Source organism: Triticum urartu, chromosome 5A (genome assembly GCF_056163025.1).
Source record: "Triticum urartu cultivar PI428250 chromosome 5A, HENAU_Tu73, whole genome shotgun sequence".
In the NCBI taxonomy this organism is placed as follows: domain Eukaryota; kingdom Viridiplantae; phylum Streptophyta; class Magnoliopsida; order Poales; family Poaceae; genus Triticum; species Triticum urartu.
Window position 1 is genome coordinate 180933393 of NC_141877.1, and position 16459 is coordinate 180949851.

The window sequence follows — 16459 nt, forward strand, 5'->3', positions numbered from 1 at the left end:
AGACGGCGGCGCCGGCGGGGACGGCGATCCGGAGAGACGGCAACGACGGCGGTGGCTGGGGCAGCAATCCGGAGAGACGGCGGTGGCGGTGGCGATCCAGACGGCGGCAATCCGGAGCGGCGATGGCGGCGGTCCGGAGAAGGGCGACGGTGAGGGGATCGTGCATGGCGTGGGGTAGGGTGGGGTGCGAGTACGTGCGACCAATTCCCTAGTGTTGGTTTATTTTCGTAGGTCTATTTTTATAGACTTTTTCCCCGGTTTTTTTCTAGATCGGCCGTGCGGGAGGTGGGAATCGAGCCTGTAGGAACCTCGCGTGGGCATTGTTTTTTTATTGGTTCGGCGCTGGTGGGAGGTGGGATTGAGGACGAAAAAAAACTGTCTCTGATGAGAGGAAAATTGACCGGCGGAGACTACCAAAGGAGCAGATTCAAAGGAGCAGATTCAACTGATCTCATCCATCAAACTAATGAATCCAACGACCTAAACTGCTCCAATGACTAGCGTTCAACGTGTTTAACATGTAATTAATATCATATCAAATATTGCATTAATTATAAAATTAATACACAAACAATAATATACTTAATATCCACGTGTAATTAATATATTGTTTAAATATTAACGTGCAACACATGTAATTAATATATTGCCTAAATATTTAGGTGCGTTGCAAGTGTGCAACTAGAGATCCTGCAAATCAAACGAGGCCCTTATCCTTCGTGTTCGCATAGCGAACGCAGAAAAGCAGGTTACGCCTTATAAAAGAAAAAGGAACTCGTCAGCAACCTATACCCACCTCTACAGTATAAAACTCTCTCCCCGTCTTATCTTCTCTTCCTCTCTGAAACGTCTCCTCCTTCCGCCCCCCTCGCTCTCCATCCCCTCCGGGCCATCGCCGCCTGAATCCTTCACTAGGGTTAGGGTTTACGTAACGAACCCGCGCCATGGCTACCTTCACTTCCCAGGTCAGCGCGATGGCTGGCGCCTCCCCGTCGTGCTCTCTCTTCGTGAGCCGGCGGCGGCCGGCGGTCATGCCCCTGCAGATGCGGGTTGCTCGTGGCGGGAGGCCGCGCGGGTTGGCGATGCGGGTGACGTGCGAGAAGGTGGTGGGAATCGACCTGGGCACCACCAACTCCGCCGTCGCGGCGATGGAGGGCGGTAAGCCGACGGTGATCACCAACGCCGAGGGCCAGCGGACGACGCCGTCGGTGGTGGCGTACACCAAGGGAGGAGAACGGCTAGTGGGCCAGATTGCCAAGAGGCAGGCCGTCGTCAACCCGGAGAACACCTTCTTCTCCGTCAAGCGCTTCATTGGACGCAAGATGGCTGAGGTAGATGACGAGGCCAAGCAGGTCTCGTATAACGTTGTGCGCGATGAGAACGGAAACGTCAAGCTCGACTGCCCTGCTATCGGCAAGCAGTTCGCAGCGGAAGAGATATCCGCGCAGGTAATTTCCCTTTTCTTATTTATTATTGTAGCTTAACATAAGGAGGCAATGTGTTCGATTGTCATTGGAATTCCATATTGTCCTCCTCCATTGATGATGTTAAAGACTATTTCTTCGTTTATAATAGGGATCCCTTTATAATAAGAAAAGATGAGGCAATTAGTTAACTTATTATGTCTTGGATGAGTTAACGTTTCCAATGGTATATGAAGTGCTGATATTTTCATTTCTGTGAATATTTTGAATTGCTACCGGGATGGTTTTCAATTTCGGTTTCAGAAAAATTTCAGCACCATTTCAGCCAAATGACCGAAATATTCACTTGAATTCAATTAAAAATTTGAAAAATTTAAAAAATATTTTGAAAAATATTGGAATTGTTGTGCTATACTGAAATTGCTGAAATATTTTGGCCGAAACGTAATATTTCAGTGTCTGCTGGAATTACTGAAATTCAGTGAATTTCACCGAAATCTCACTGAAAGTGAAAACCATCTACCGCTTTGGCAATTTATTTATGAGAGGTCACTGCTTCAGTTATGTCCATTGTCTTGCAACACCCGTTATGCTAATTGTTACTCCCTCCGTCCCATAATATAAGAACGTTTTTGGCACTAGACTAGTGTCAAAAACGTTCTTATATTATGGGACGGAGGGAGTAAAGTTTAGTCAGGTGTGGACCCTTTTCTTTGTACCCATACAAGTCTAGGGACCTAAAATGTGCATATCTCATGTTTAACTTCAGAGACCTAAGTTGACATAACCATGTGAATTTATGGACTGATGCTATACATGATTCGAATGTGAGTGACTTATTTGGCTTCTACGGTACATTTATACCTTTTCAGGTATTGAGGAAATTGGTGGATGATGCATCTAAGTTTCTGAATGACAAAATTACAAAAGCGGTGGTTACCGTTCCAGCGTACTTCAATGACTCGCAGAGAACAGCAACAAAGGATGCTGGCCGTATTGCAGGGCTGGAAGTTCTGCGCATTATAAATGAGCCAACTGCTGCATCTCTTGCTTATGGTTTTGAGAAGAAAAACAATGAAACGATTCTAGTGTTTGACTTGGGTGGCGGTACTTTTGATGTCTCTGGTATGGCAGAATACCAAATTGTTTTTATCTTTTACATTTATTACTGCTATAAATTCTGAACCACTTGGATAATCATATCACTCATATATTACCATAAAAGAACTTTTTAGATGAATCATGGGTGGAATTTCAATACTGAAAATGGCAATGTTTTGTCCTGTTTGGTTTGATTTGTAAAGCAAAAATGGTTTATCTAGAAGTGTGTTGCTTTTACATGCTCCAGTCAGAGAATAATATCTATGAATCCTTGATCGGAGCAATATATTCCACCACTCATTGACAAGAGCTACTTCTAAATAGAATTAGCTTTTAGTTAATTCATAAAAAGCATTTGTTAGAACTTACGTTGACAGGATAAGAGCTCTCAAAATATTGAATGTCTACTTGGATAGTTTTCTTTGTTGTTATGTGTTAAAAATAATTACACTGAGGTTTGTAAGAAGGTCATGATGCAATTACCAATGTAAAAAATAGCGTGGCCCTTAAAATATGCTATTGGCGTGCTATATCGTGCTATTAGCGAGACATTGTACATTGATTTATTCAGCGAGGCATTGCTCAAAATGCTAATAGCGTGCTATTTTTTTCACTGGTAATTACTAGTTTACTACTGATGAAGCAACATTACTCTGCAGTATTGGAGGTTGGAGATGGTGTATTTGAGGTGCTTTCCACATCTGGGGACACACACTTAGGTGGAGATGACTTTGATAAGGTTTGTAATTCCTCTTCTATTGTTCCTGGAAAATTACCACATATTTTAAAATTTGTGAAAGTTCATCATGCACTATTTTGATGCGCACACACCAAATTTCCTGCTCAAACTAGCAAAGTACCCTGCCTTGCTACAGATCCAAAATAGACTAATACATGTTCACGAACTTGAAACAATCCTATATATCACTAAGAATATGTTAGATTCAACCCAAAATTTATTCCTCTTATTTGATTGGGTGTGGAGGGTGGGGGGGGGGGGGGGGTGGGGGGTGGACTTGTCTGGAGAGGCTACGCTTTTCTTTGCAGATCAGGAGCAGACTGGTGGGGGTGTTTATGCGAAAACACCATGGTATGCGTTAGATTTAGATCGGATGGCAGACACACCATCATCACCAGCTGGGTCTTTTATAGGTGTAGAGATAGAGATATATCTGTACTTTACGGTATCATCGGCTGGCCGGCTGAACATCATGAAGGTCGCGTGCGAGCCGCTGGATCAGGTTTCATCGTTCGTCCCGCAACTACCCACGTGACACAGGCATTATCGTCATGCCACCACCCACGTGCCAAGTGGAGACCAGACATCTCCTCCCTTCCGATCTAAATCTCTTTTTTCTAGTGAGCCATTCATGTCTCCTCCCAAACGATCCCCTCCAATGGCTCTCAAATTCTCTCCACACTGGCCGAATCACCCCAGCCCAGTGCAGATCCATCCCACCGCCGACCGCCCTGCCCCGCGCAAGCTCCTAGTCAGTGTTGTGAGGCCTGGGGTGCTGCTGCTGCACAGGCCAGTCAAAGGTGGATACCATGTGGGGGGCAGGACGGTGCGACGCTCTCGGTGCTGGAGGCAACGCGCGCCCAGCACCGCGTGCTGCAACTAGAACCCTCCGGTGTTGGAGACAGCGGCCACTATTGCTGGACACGGCGGCCACAAGTGCTGCAACCGGCAAATCGCTAGGGCTGGAGACAACGATACCCGATGCTGGAAACGTGGTGACCGAGTGCTGGAACCGGCCAATGTCGATGATGCAACCGTGGAGACCGCTTGCTGGGAGGCCGTGGCTGGTAGATGTTGGAACCGGCGATGCAGATGCTGCATCCGGCCATGTAGGTTGCTGAAACCGGCAGGAGTCGGTGCTACGACGCGGCGTCCTTTTGCTGGAGCCGGCCAGCGGCCAGGGTTGGAGCTGCATCCAGCGAGGGGTTTGGTGCTGGAACTGCGGCGACGTCGTGTGAAATGCTAGAACCAGCTTCGGCGGGAGCTGCAACCGAGGAAGCATGAAGGATGCAAGGGGAAGGTGCCGCAAAACTTGCGTGAGGGGTGGGGTGGGGGGGTGGGGGGTGGGTGGGTGGGGCAGAGGTGGTGCGTGTGCAGTGCCCACGGATGGCAATGCCTAGTGCCGATGTTTTGTCAAGGAATGCGTGCGGGGCAGCTCGCACGGTGGCCTGCGATCCTGGCTAGGACTTCTTTGTTGGAATGCCTAATTTGAGATCCGTGAGCCCTTCGATGCCGGAGGGGGTGGGGCTTCCGCGAAGCGCAGTTGCGAAGACGCACTCCGTGGCAGGGCTTCCGTGAAGCGCGGTTGTGAAGACGCATTTTGTGGCGTGGTGTTCGCAAGACCTGTGCTAGTGGCACGTGAGGGAGGAGGGGAGGAGGGAGAAACAGGGGGCGATCGAGGTGGACCATCTAGCGGCTGTCGTTCATCCAATCAAAGGGTTGCATGGCGACCGCCGAAATTTAGGCTGGTCGACCGGCGCCTAGCATTACCCTTTCTTTTTTTGGTTTTGTGCAATACGAAGATATAAGACCACAATATTGTACAATAACAACTGCATGTGCCACAGCCATGTGTTTCTCTCTTCAAACATCTGCAACATTGCTTCACATTCTTTTGTGGGGATGTAGAGCCAGTATGAGCACCATATTTAACTCCACTTCATCATAAGAAAGCAACAAGAGAGTCAATTTGTATCATTGATCCAATATTGTCTTCTCTATGATCTGAATTGTTAGCTTTGATAGCACTGTTTAAATATATTTGTGGGTCATTTCCAGCCGTGAAGCTCTTGTTCATTTAAGTTCTGTATCTTGTAACTTATACGTTATCAATTCATTTTCATTCATTTGTACCCCTGGGAAACTCGAACTCAGTCACTCTTGCTTCATCAAATCTGTAGACCTACTTCCTATTTTACACAATATTTGTTTGATTTCATCAACTTCTAAAAGCGAATTATACATGTAAAAGATCTCTTGGTGTTGTATTCTTGTACTGTTCATACTTCAGGTGGACTCAGTTTCTAATAGTATCCTTGGTAACTTTCCACCAATTTCTAGTAATGTTATCCTTGGATTACGCAGAAAATTGTAGATTGGCTTGCTAGCACCTTCAAGAATGATGAAGGCATCGATCTTCTTAAGGATAAACAAGCCCTTCAGCGTCTTACTGAGGCAGCAGAAAAAGCTAAGATGGAATTGTCAACGCTCACACAGGCGAACATTAGGTATTTTTCTACAGAAATTTTGTATGGTGCTATATTTGCTCAGCTGGAGATGTCTCCTTTAAACAGTTGACTGTCTTTGACTGCAGCTTGCCATTCATAACTGCTACTGCTGATGGGCCCAAACACATTGAGGCAACCCTCTCTAGAGCTAAATTCGAGGAACTGTGTTCAGATCTGATTGATAGGTAAACATGAACGTTCTATCAATTCGCAAAGCTTATACAATATTTTTTGTGCACTAGTTCTGCATTTTCTCATATTTTTGATGGCTTCACTCATCACTACTTCTGTCTTCTATTGATAGGCTTAAAACTCCTGTTAATAACGCCTTGAAAGATGCCAAGCTATCTGTTAGTAATCTAGATGAAGTGATTCTTGTGGGTGGATCCACCCGAATCCCTGCAGTGCAAGAAACTGTTAGGAAGATTACAGGCAAGGATCCCAATGTTACAGTCAACCCTGATGAGGTTGTTTCTCTTGGGGCGGCCGTACAGGTTATTTTCTTTTCCCCCAAATTTACATTTCTTTTGTTGCTCTTTGCACCTTGTGACCTATGAGGTCACAGGTTCGAGTCCTGGAAACAGCCTCTCGCAGAAATGCAGGGAAAGGCTCTGTACAAAAGACCCAAAGTGGTCGGACCCTTGCCCGGACCCTGCACAAGCGGGAGCTACGTGCACCGGGCTGCCCTTTTTGTTGCTCTTTGCAGAGCATAATCTCTAGTCCTTTTTTTATAGTTTCACATAGTAGTCTTGTACACATGTTTCCTTTAAAGTACCAATGGTCAATTTAGTTACATTTCAAGTAGCTCCCAAAGCATGTACAGTGCAAGACCATATTTAACTTAGCAACATACGTAACACCTCATGTATTACCCTATTCCCTGAAACACCAGGGTGGAGTTTTGGCTGGAGATGTGAAGGATGTTGTTCTTCTTGATGTTACTCCATTGTCAATTGGTTTGGAGACGTTGGGTGGAGTGATGACGAAGATTATCCCCAGGAATACAACACTGCCCACCTCCAAATCAGAGGTATTCTCAACGGCTGCTGATGGACAGACAAGTGTTGAGATTAATGTGCTCCAGGGAGAGAGAGAGTTTGTCAGGGACAACAAGTCTCTTGGAAGCTTCCGACTGGATGGGATCCCTCCTGCACCACGTGGTGTACCACAAATTGAAGTGAAGTTTGACATTGATGCCAATGGCATTCTGTCAGTAGCAGCTGTTGATAAGGGTACTGGAAAGAAGCAGGATATCACCATCACTGGTGCTAGTACTCTACCAAAGGATGAGGTATGCTATCAATGATTATGCTTTCCAGCATTTTGTGTGACTGACTGCACTAAACTCTCGTTGTTTTGGTAATTAGTTATGAAATTTGTTAGTTTTTTTTGTCATGTCAGCAATGTAGTGCGCTTGTTTTCTCAGTGGTACGCAGTGTTGTTAGAATTCATTTTAGTGTTAGAGTATGTACAATGGTTGATAAAATAGTCTTATCTTAAGTCTTGACATGTAATTTAGAGATAACAAAAAACATGTCTACAATGGGTCATCTCTTAGCCATATCTTCAATAACTAGCTATTCCTAAAAACATGGTGAGACATATTGTGCTAAGAGATCATCTCTTGTCTTCTCTTAAATAAGGTAAGACAAGCCTTTTCTTATGATTTCTCTTTCCTCCACCTCATCATTTATCCTATGTGGCATTCCTAAGATAGAATCATTGTACACGCCCTTATGTTCTTTAATTATCCCTTGATTTCCAATCTGTTCTGTTGCTATTTATCGCACCAAATCTGTTATGATGTTACTTTCATGCATGCATGCACCAGTCTCTCTGTTTCACAATCTAAGTTGTGGTGTTTCCGGAAGAGAAGGGTTTGACCATCTACTCATATGTTGTTTATGTGAACATTAATAATCATAAGTTGTTGTAAATATGAATTAATGCCATACTAACTTTTATGCCCGATAATAAAGTATATAGTAATAGAGGAATTTATTCGTCAAACCCATGAATTCTTAATGAATCGTAATATGCGTTATATTGAGAGATGGAGTATGTTGCACATAATCCTTGGATAGTAAATGGGTAGTGTATTTGTCCTCTTGTACAGCCTTGTGGGGTTTAATTGGCAAACAAAGAATTGATGCCATTGTAATCTGTTCATTGTATGTTTTGGCATGCTCTGCACTCCAGAAAGAAAGAAAAAATGCCTGTGCTGGTGCATAAACATGCCTTCTGAGACATTTTGTTTTGCAGGTCGAGAGAATGGTAGAAGAAGCTGACAAGTTTGCCCAGGAGGACAAAGAGAAAAGAGATGCTATTGACACCAAGAACCAAGCAGACTCTGTGGTGTACCAGACGGAGAAGCAACTGAAGGAGCTTGGGGACAAGGTCCCTGCTCCTGTGAAAGAGAAGGTTGATGTAAAGCTCCAGGAACTGAAAGATGCCATTGCTGGTGGATCGACACAGAGCATGAAAACTGCCATGGAGGCTTTGAACCAGGAGGTAATGCAGATCGGACAGGCTATGTACAACCAAACTAGTGCTGGTGGTGCTGGCTCTACTGATGCTGAAACTGAGCCTGGTGCTGGATCAACAAGCTCAGGAAAGGGACCAAATGATGGAGATGTTATCGATGCGGACTTCACAGATAGCAATTAAAGGATGGTCAATGGATCGTGGTGAGTGATACATAGACCCTGAGTTATATTCTGAGTGGCATTCTAGGGTTGAGGATGTTATTTTTGTATCTCGGCTCCATGTATCTACAAGCTGTTTATTCAGTATATGAAATTTGGTAGCGGTAGGAATCAACAACGTTTGCTAGAGTGATCTTGAATCAAGTATACCCCTCTGGTAATGCAAAGATGCAAAAGGATTTTGGTCGAAACAGTAGCATATTCCCTAAAAAGTAAACTAGCCATGTTTAGGTTAGCAATAAACGAAGTTTCATGGTGTACCTAATGTTATCGTTATATAACAGATCATGGTGCATCTAAGTTTCATGGTTTATCTATTGGGATGTTTATTATAGAACTTATCTTGATATGAGTTTGTCATCTGGTTGATGAAGAAATAATTATTTTTCTTTTATGTTTTCCCACTAAACATGACAAGGATTTAAATGGACTTCCAATGGACAGCTGCTATTAAGTGCACAATTGCTTTGAAACACATCAAGGAATCCGAAATTTAGCATGCCACGGGCGCTATTTCCACTAATTCGTGGGTGTTTATCTGGCACCATATATGCATTTGCAAAGTTTGGTGCAAAAGTACAAGTACATGCGCCATACATAAAATAAATATCTTCAGTCTTGCTATTCTTTAGTGTGTGATATCTTCTATTCTGATGAGTTTGTCTGATTGCATGCTTATAGTAGCTTTTCTTCAGCCAGTATTCTTCTGTTGTTTGGTGTTTGTTACTTCTTTGAAGAAATAGTTTGTTCGAAGAATTTGATAAAAAATCTCTTCACCCCCTCCCCTTCTGGTCGATTGAACGCTCTTTCAGGGTGAATACATGTGAGAATAAGAGATGCGACAAGGACCCTGTCATTTTTCGGCTGCATGAATGTTTCCCCATCCTTCTCACATGCAGATTCATGCATGCACTACAAGATAAAACTAATGTCATTTTTTTTTACCAAAATTCAAAATAATTTCTAGCTCAACTAAAAGAATCCAATTCAAAATACCCAAGCCTCTATTCCAGGCAAGGTTTTTGCCCCAACATTCATCCACTTGGATGAAAGTGACCCATGGTGAATTTTGGGCTTGCCACATGGTATTATTTTGGTAAATAGCTGTGTACAAACGCTTTGTGGATTCGGTCTTTAGTTTCAAATTTTTTGAACTTGTGTGCTGAATTCTTGGGTGCGGTTGGGTGCGGTTAGCGATTTTGCCGCTCTATGGTGAAAAACGGTGCCGCTTCCATCACCTGATCTGGAGGGTTTTTGCTGTTGAGGCATATCTCTCTCAAGGTAGTTTTGGTGATTGATGACAACATGTTTGCGGACTAATCATGTGCTTTGAGTAGTTCACAGATTCATCCTTGGCACGAGACGTTTTCTTCCTTTCGAAGTGTCATTCAAAACGGTGTAGCTTTTTCGTTTATCTCTTGGTGGACTAGTTGCGTAGAGGGCATCGTACTATCAAGAGGGGGTCCGCAGGGGTATTGCATGGGTGGAATCAACACGTACACATCAGCTTCTCACCCTTCGAGCTCTTCCACTTCTTGGAAGAGATCTCTTCTTTTTTCTATGTCCTGTTTGGGTTCCAGCGGTAGTACCGCAACCCAGCGGTAGTACCGCTGAGGAGCCACAAGCGGCAGTATCGCTCCGCAGCGGTAGTACCGACCGTGACTCCACAGCAGTAGTACCGCTGGGGTGCCTGGCACCACCGCCTCGTCCTCAGCCTCTATGGAGAGATCCTATTTCTCTTCTGTGTCCCAGCGGTAGTACCGCTGAAGGGTCACAAGCGGCAGTACCGCTCTGCAGCAGTAGTACCGCCCGTGACCCCGCTGCCGTAGTACCGCTGGGCTGTCTGGCTCCTACCGCCTCGACTCGAGGGCTCTTTTTCTCGTGTCGGGTTTTGCGGCACTAGTTGCGGTTGTAGTGGCGGTAGTACCATTTCAGGAGCGGTAGTACCGCCCTTACCACCACGGTAGTACCGCGCTGGGTCCAATTCCCTACTAGTCTTCTCTACGCGGCAGTACCGCTGGCTGGAGCGGCAGTACCGCTGGACTAGCGGTAGTACCGCCCCCTCTCAGCGGTAGTACCGCCCTGTGCGGGGCTGGTTGGTGGGGCAACGGTTGGTTTGTTGCCCCCACTATAAAAGGGGGTCCCCTTCTTCTCCTTTGACCTATCTCTTCCCCCTCAAGCTCCATTAATGCTCAAGCTCCATTAAATGCTCCAAGCTCCATTTTCGCCCGATCTATCTCTCTAGCCAATCAAACTTTTTGATTTGCTCGGGAGTGATTGAGAAGGCCCCGATCTACACTTTCATCAAGGGATTTTCGATTCCCCCACTCATCCCTAGCGGATCTTGTTACTCTTGGGTGTTTCAGCACCCTAGACGGTTGAGGTCGCCACGGAGCCATAGTCCATTGTGGTGAAGCTTCGTGGTTTTGTTGGGAGCCTCCGATTAAGTTGTGGAGATTGCCCCAACCTTGTTTGTAAAGGTTCAGTCGCCGCCTTAAGGGCACCAATAGTGGAATCACGGCATCTCGCATTGCGTGAGGGCGTGAGGAGAATACGGTGGCTCTAGTGGCTTCTTGGGGAGCATTGTGCCTCCACACCGCTCTAACGGAGACGTACTTCCCCTCAAAAGGAAGGAACTTCGGTAACACATCCTCGTCTTCACCGGACCCACTCTTGGTTATCTCTTACCTTTACTTGTGCAAGCTCTTTAGTGTTACTTCTCTTGCTTGTTTGTATGCTTGTTGTTATTGCATCATATAGGTTGCTCACCTAGTTGCACATCTAGACAACCTTCTTTGATGCAAAGTTTAATTTGATAAAGAAAAGTTAAAAATTGGTAGTTGCCTATTCACCCCCTCTAGTCAACCATATCGATCCTTTCAATTGGTATCAGAGCCTCGTCTCTTTATTAAGGACTTTACCGTCCAAAGAGTATGGTTGATACTGTAGACGGTGTGGAGGGACACTCCAGTGTGAATCCGACCTCGTCTACGGGCGATGGGGGAACCTCGGTCTCTCGTGAGGAGTTCAATGTGGCCTTGGAGACATTGAAAACCTCCATGACGACCGAGGTGGAAATCATGTTTACTAAATTTCTCGAGGGGCTTAAACTATTCACGGCACCGTTGAAAGTGGGTGACCCCACCGACAAGGTGACGGATGCTATCCCCGACAAGGGGGAAGCTAGTAGTGAAAAGGCTCCTTCTTCTAGTGGTAAAAATGGCACCGGCACCTTTGCTCATGTGGAACCACCACTTGTTTATGGTGGACCGGTTCCTTCTACTCATTTGAATCATGCCGGTCCTCCCCCTAAGATTGTGAAAAATGAGGACTTTGATTCTTGGGTTTACCGCTTTAAACATCATTTAAATCATGTGAACACTAACCTTTGGAGAATCATTGAAGAAGGTTTCTATCCGCATGATCCAAGCAACTTCACTCCTCGAGAAGCCGCGGATAATCAATTCAATGAGAATGCTCTCTTCATCATTCAAGATGCAATTCCACCCGAAGACCTACCTCATCTTCGTCCTTTCGCCTTGGCCAAAGATGCATGGCATTGTGTTGTCTCTCTCTACTGGGGAAGCGCAAGCATTCAATGCTCCAACTATGAAGTGGTGCAAGATAAGGCCGATGAGTTTGCTATGAAAGAAGATGAAGAACCTCCTGAGCTTTATCGGAGAGTAACCAAACTCGCGGTCTCACTACGAGATCACGGGAGCAAGGATACGGATGACAATTGGATCAAGCGCAAATTCCTCAAGGCAATGATGCCCTACCACAAGGCCATGTCCTCCGTCATTCATCAAAGACCGGACTTCCACACTTTGACCTCAAGCGAAGTGTTGGATGAGTTTGTGGCCATGAACATTTTGGACAAGACCGCCGACAATGCGGTGCTCCGTTCTCAACGGGCAAAGAAGCCTAACCTTGCATTGAAGGCCAAGCTCACCGTTGAAGAAGAAGAAGAGGAAGAAGAGGAAAGCAACCCCGAAGATACGAAGTATGCGTATCATGAACACATGGCACTTGCTTCAAGGCAATTTTAGAGCAAGAAAAACTCGAGGCCAAACTTTAGCAAAAACAACTCAAGTGGCACGAAGAGCAAGCAACGTGTAAGGACTTGCTACAATTGCGGCAACGTGAGTCATTTTGTCGCGGAGTGCCCGTATGAGAAGAGGGAAGACAATGGTGACAAGCTCATCCGAAAGGACAAGGCCAAGTCGTTCCCCAATAAGAGCAACTTCACCAAGAAGACTCCTCCCAAGGCATTGGTGGTACAAGAAGAGTACAATGAGGATGATGACGATGATGAAGGTGATGAGTCGGTTGCCATGGCCTCGATTGCCATTGCGACGACTTCACGGGTGTCTCTCTTCGACTCACCCAATGAGAGCATCACCGCCAAGTGCCTCATGGCTAAAGCCACCAACAAGGTAACCTCCAACATCAAAACTACCATCATTAATCATCCTCCTCCGACGGATAGCATTAATGGACTAGAGGGAGCTAATATGGAGGCTAATGAGTTTGAGGCCTTTATGGGTGAACTCAAGGGAAAATCCAAGAAGCACTTTGTTGCTCTCTTGGAACAACTTGGTGAAGCCAATGACATGATCGAGGCTCACGAAGACACCATCACTAAGATGGAAGGGCATAGTCGTGACTATGCCGATGAGATTTCGGATCTTTCCAATGCTCTTGAGGAAGAGCGTGGTCTTCGTTTGGCTCTTGAGGAGTCACACAACGTTGATCATGCTAAGTTAAATAAAGATTATGATCATGTCCTCATTGTTTCTCATGTGCTAAACTCCGAGAAGGCCGAACTTGAGGTTGATCTTGCTAGACTCAAAGAGGAGTTTGATCTACTTGACAAGGCTCACAAGGTCTTGAAGGGTGCTCATGCTAGACTCAAAGAGTCTCATGATCAACTTCAAGTAAAGCTAACCAAGGAAAAAGCCACTTTCCCTCGTATGATGTTAATTGATAATGCAAATGCTACTAACCCGTGTTGTGAGCATGTGCATCTCGTTGAGGAGAATGCTAAGCTAAAGGGGCAACTTGGGAGAGGTCTTGCGACTTGCATACAAGGCAAGAAGAACCTCAACGATCTCTTGATCAACCAAAAGGGAGTTGTGCCAAGGAAGGGGTTGGGTGCGTGCCCGACTCCAAGAACAAGAAGAAGAATGACAAGACCAACCGACCTCCTCCTCTCATGCAAACCTTTGTGAAGAGGGAGAGAGTGCCTCCCAGGAGAAGAAGAAGAACAATGCAAAGGGTGGCAATGTCAAGAAGGACAATGCCACCCCTCCCAACAAAGTCGGCGATTTTAATCCTTCTTATGTGTTATGCCGTGCTAGTGATGGGCATGTTTATGCCAAATTTGTTGGTTCTCTTTATGAATACATTGAATGGTCTATTTGGGTTCCAAAGACCCTTGTTACTAACATCAAAGAACCCATTACAAAATGGGTACCTAAAACCAAGCATTAATCTCTTGTAGGTGTTTGCTTCCGATGGGGGATCATGGTTGCTCGATAGCGGAGTTACAAATCATATGACCGGAAGCAAGGACTTGGTGGTGGACGTGCACAAGATTCCATCTATGCCCACCAATGTCGAGTGGGGTGACGCCTCATCCTCCAAGGTATTGGGACTTGGCAAGGTGGTCATCTCTCATGATCTCACGATCGAGAAGGTCATGCTTGTTGAGTCCCTTGCATACAATTTACTTTCCGTTCGTCAACTTGCAATCATAGGCTTTGCCACTTTCTTTGATATCAATACCGTGGCCCTCTTGTGGAGCAAGACTCTTAAAGTAGCCTTTGTTGGGCATGTCGAGAACGGTCTATATGTGATTAACTTTTCGGAGCGACCCACTAAGACCGCGACATGCCTAATGGCTAAAGTTGATGTGGGATGGCTTTGGCATCGCCGTTTAGCCCATGTCAATATGAGATCTTTGCAAAGTCTCCTCAAGGGGGACCATGTCCGTGGACTAACGAATGTTAGTTTTGCTAAAGATCGTGCTTGCAGTGCTTGTATCGAAGGAAAGCTACATGAGAAGGCTCACCCTCCCACGACTATCATTTATTCAAAGAGGCCTTTGGAGCTCCTTCACATGGATCTCTTTGGGCCTCCATCCTTCGATAGTCTTGCAGGTAGGAAGTATTGCTTGGTGATTGTGGATGACTACTCAAGGTACACGTGGGTGTTTTTCTTCAAGAGAAAGAGCGAGACCCAACAAACCGTCATTGACTTTGTAAATGAAGCACAACGTCAACACAATGCAAAGATCTTGACAATAAGAAGTGACAACGGCATCGAGTTCAAGAACTACACCTTGGATGAGTTTCTTAGTGATGAGGGTATCAAGCATCAATATTCCGCACCTTACACCCCTCAACAAAACAGTGTTGCGGAGAGGAAGAACCGAACGTTGATGGATGCGGTAAGGACCATGATGGCGGAGTTCAAGTCTCCGTACAACTTTTGGGCCGAAGTCATCAACACCGCGTGTCATGCATCCAATCGGCTCTACCTCTGCAAGGGCTTGAACAAGACTCCATATGAGATACTCACCGGTAACAAGCCCAACCTCAAGTACTTCCGGGTATTCGGGTGTAAGTGTTTTATTCTCAAGAAAGGTGTTCGGTTGTCTAAATTTGAGGCTAGAGCTTATGAGGGCATATTTGTTGGTTATGCTACAAACTCTCATGCTTACCGTGTCCTCAATAAATCCACGAGACTTATTGAGGAGACGTGTAACGTGGAGTTTGATGAGAATAACGGCTCCCAAGTGAAGCAAAGTGGCACTTGTGATGTAGGTGATGAAATTCCTCCCCAAGCCATAAGAAGAATGGGTGTTGGCTTTATCCTACCCATTGAGGAACCCCTTGTGGCCGAAGGAGAAGGACAAAGCTCCACTCAAGTGGAGCCATCACCAACCCAAGGCCCACACGCTTCCGAAGAACAACATGAAGGCCCTCATCCTGAAGGACATGATCAAGGGCAAGATCACGCTCAAGACGGTGTTGACACATCAAGTGATGCCCAAGGTCAAGTTCTCTCCTCCGAGCAAGTTCAAGAATAAGAATAAGCCCAAGATGACGCTCAAGATGATCAAGTGACCACTCCTCGTCTCACCCCCGAGTAGGAATTAGAGCGTCGTGCCACCAAGGTTGCTTCCAAGCTCTCCACCAAGGATCATCTCATGACGAATGTGCTTGGAAGCTTGAGAAAGGGGGTAAGCACTCGTAGACAATTAGCAAATTATTGTGAGCATCACGCGTTTGTCTCTTGTGTGGAACCCCACAAGGTCTATGAGGCGCTAGAAGATCCGGATTGGCTCAATGCCATGCATGAAGAACTCAACAACTTCGAGCGCAACAAAGTGTGGAGATTGGTGCCAAGACCGACCGGGAATCACAATGTCATTGGAACCAAGTGGATATTTAAGAACAAGCAAGATGCCCATGGGATTATCATTCGCAACAAGGATCGTTTGGTAGCACAAGGCTACTCCCAAGTCGAGGGTATCGACTACGGTGAAACCTTTGCTCCCATTGCTCGTCTTGAATCCATTCGCATGTTGATTGCATATGCTTCTCATCATAACTTTAAGTTACAACAAATGGATGTGAAGAGTGCTTTTCGTAATGGTCCTATTAATGAATTGGTTTACGTCAAGCAACCCCCCGGGTTCGAGGATCCCTACTTTCCCGATCATGTGTATCAACTCGATAAGGCACTCTATGGCCTTAAACAAGCCCCGCGTGCGTGGTATGACCACCTTACTGAGTTGTTACAAGACCGTGGTTTTGAAGTTGGGTTAATCGACCCCACTCTTTTTACAAAGAAGGTCAAAGGGGAGTTGTTTGTGTGCCAATTATATGTTGATGATATTATCTTTGGTTCACCTAACAAAGCTTTCAATGAGGAATTTGCCGTTCTCATGACCTCAAAGTTCGAGATGCCCTCCAT

General features: G+C 45.6%; 1 protein-coding gene across 1 annotated transcript; it reads left to right on the top strand.

Annotated features, from left to right (window-relative positions):
* The first annotated feature begins 806 nt into the window (after positions 1-806).
* Positions 807-8789, top strand: LOC125508533 (stromal 70 kDa heat shock-related protein, chloroplastic). The gene is made up of 8 exons (XM_048673259.2): positions 807-1448; positions 2297-2549; positions 3185-3264; positions 5629-5771; positions 5858-5956; positions 6076-6265; positions 6664-7062; positions 8034-8789. The coding sequence occupies exons 1-8, from the start codon at positions 945-947 to the stop codon at positions 8436-8438; spliced, it is 2073 nt and encodes a 690-aa protein (XP_048529216.1). The 5' UTR covers positions 807-944; the 3' UTR covers positions 8439-8789.
* Positions 8790-16459: the final 7670 nt, after the last annotated feature.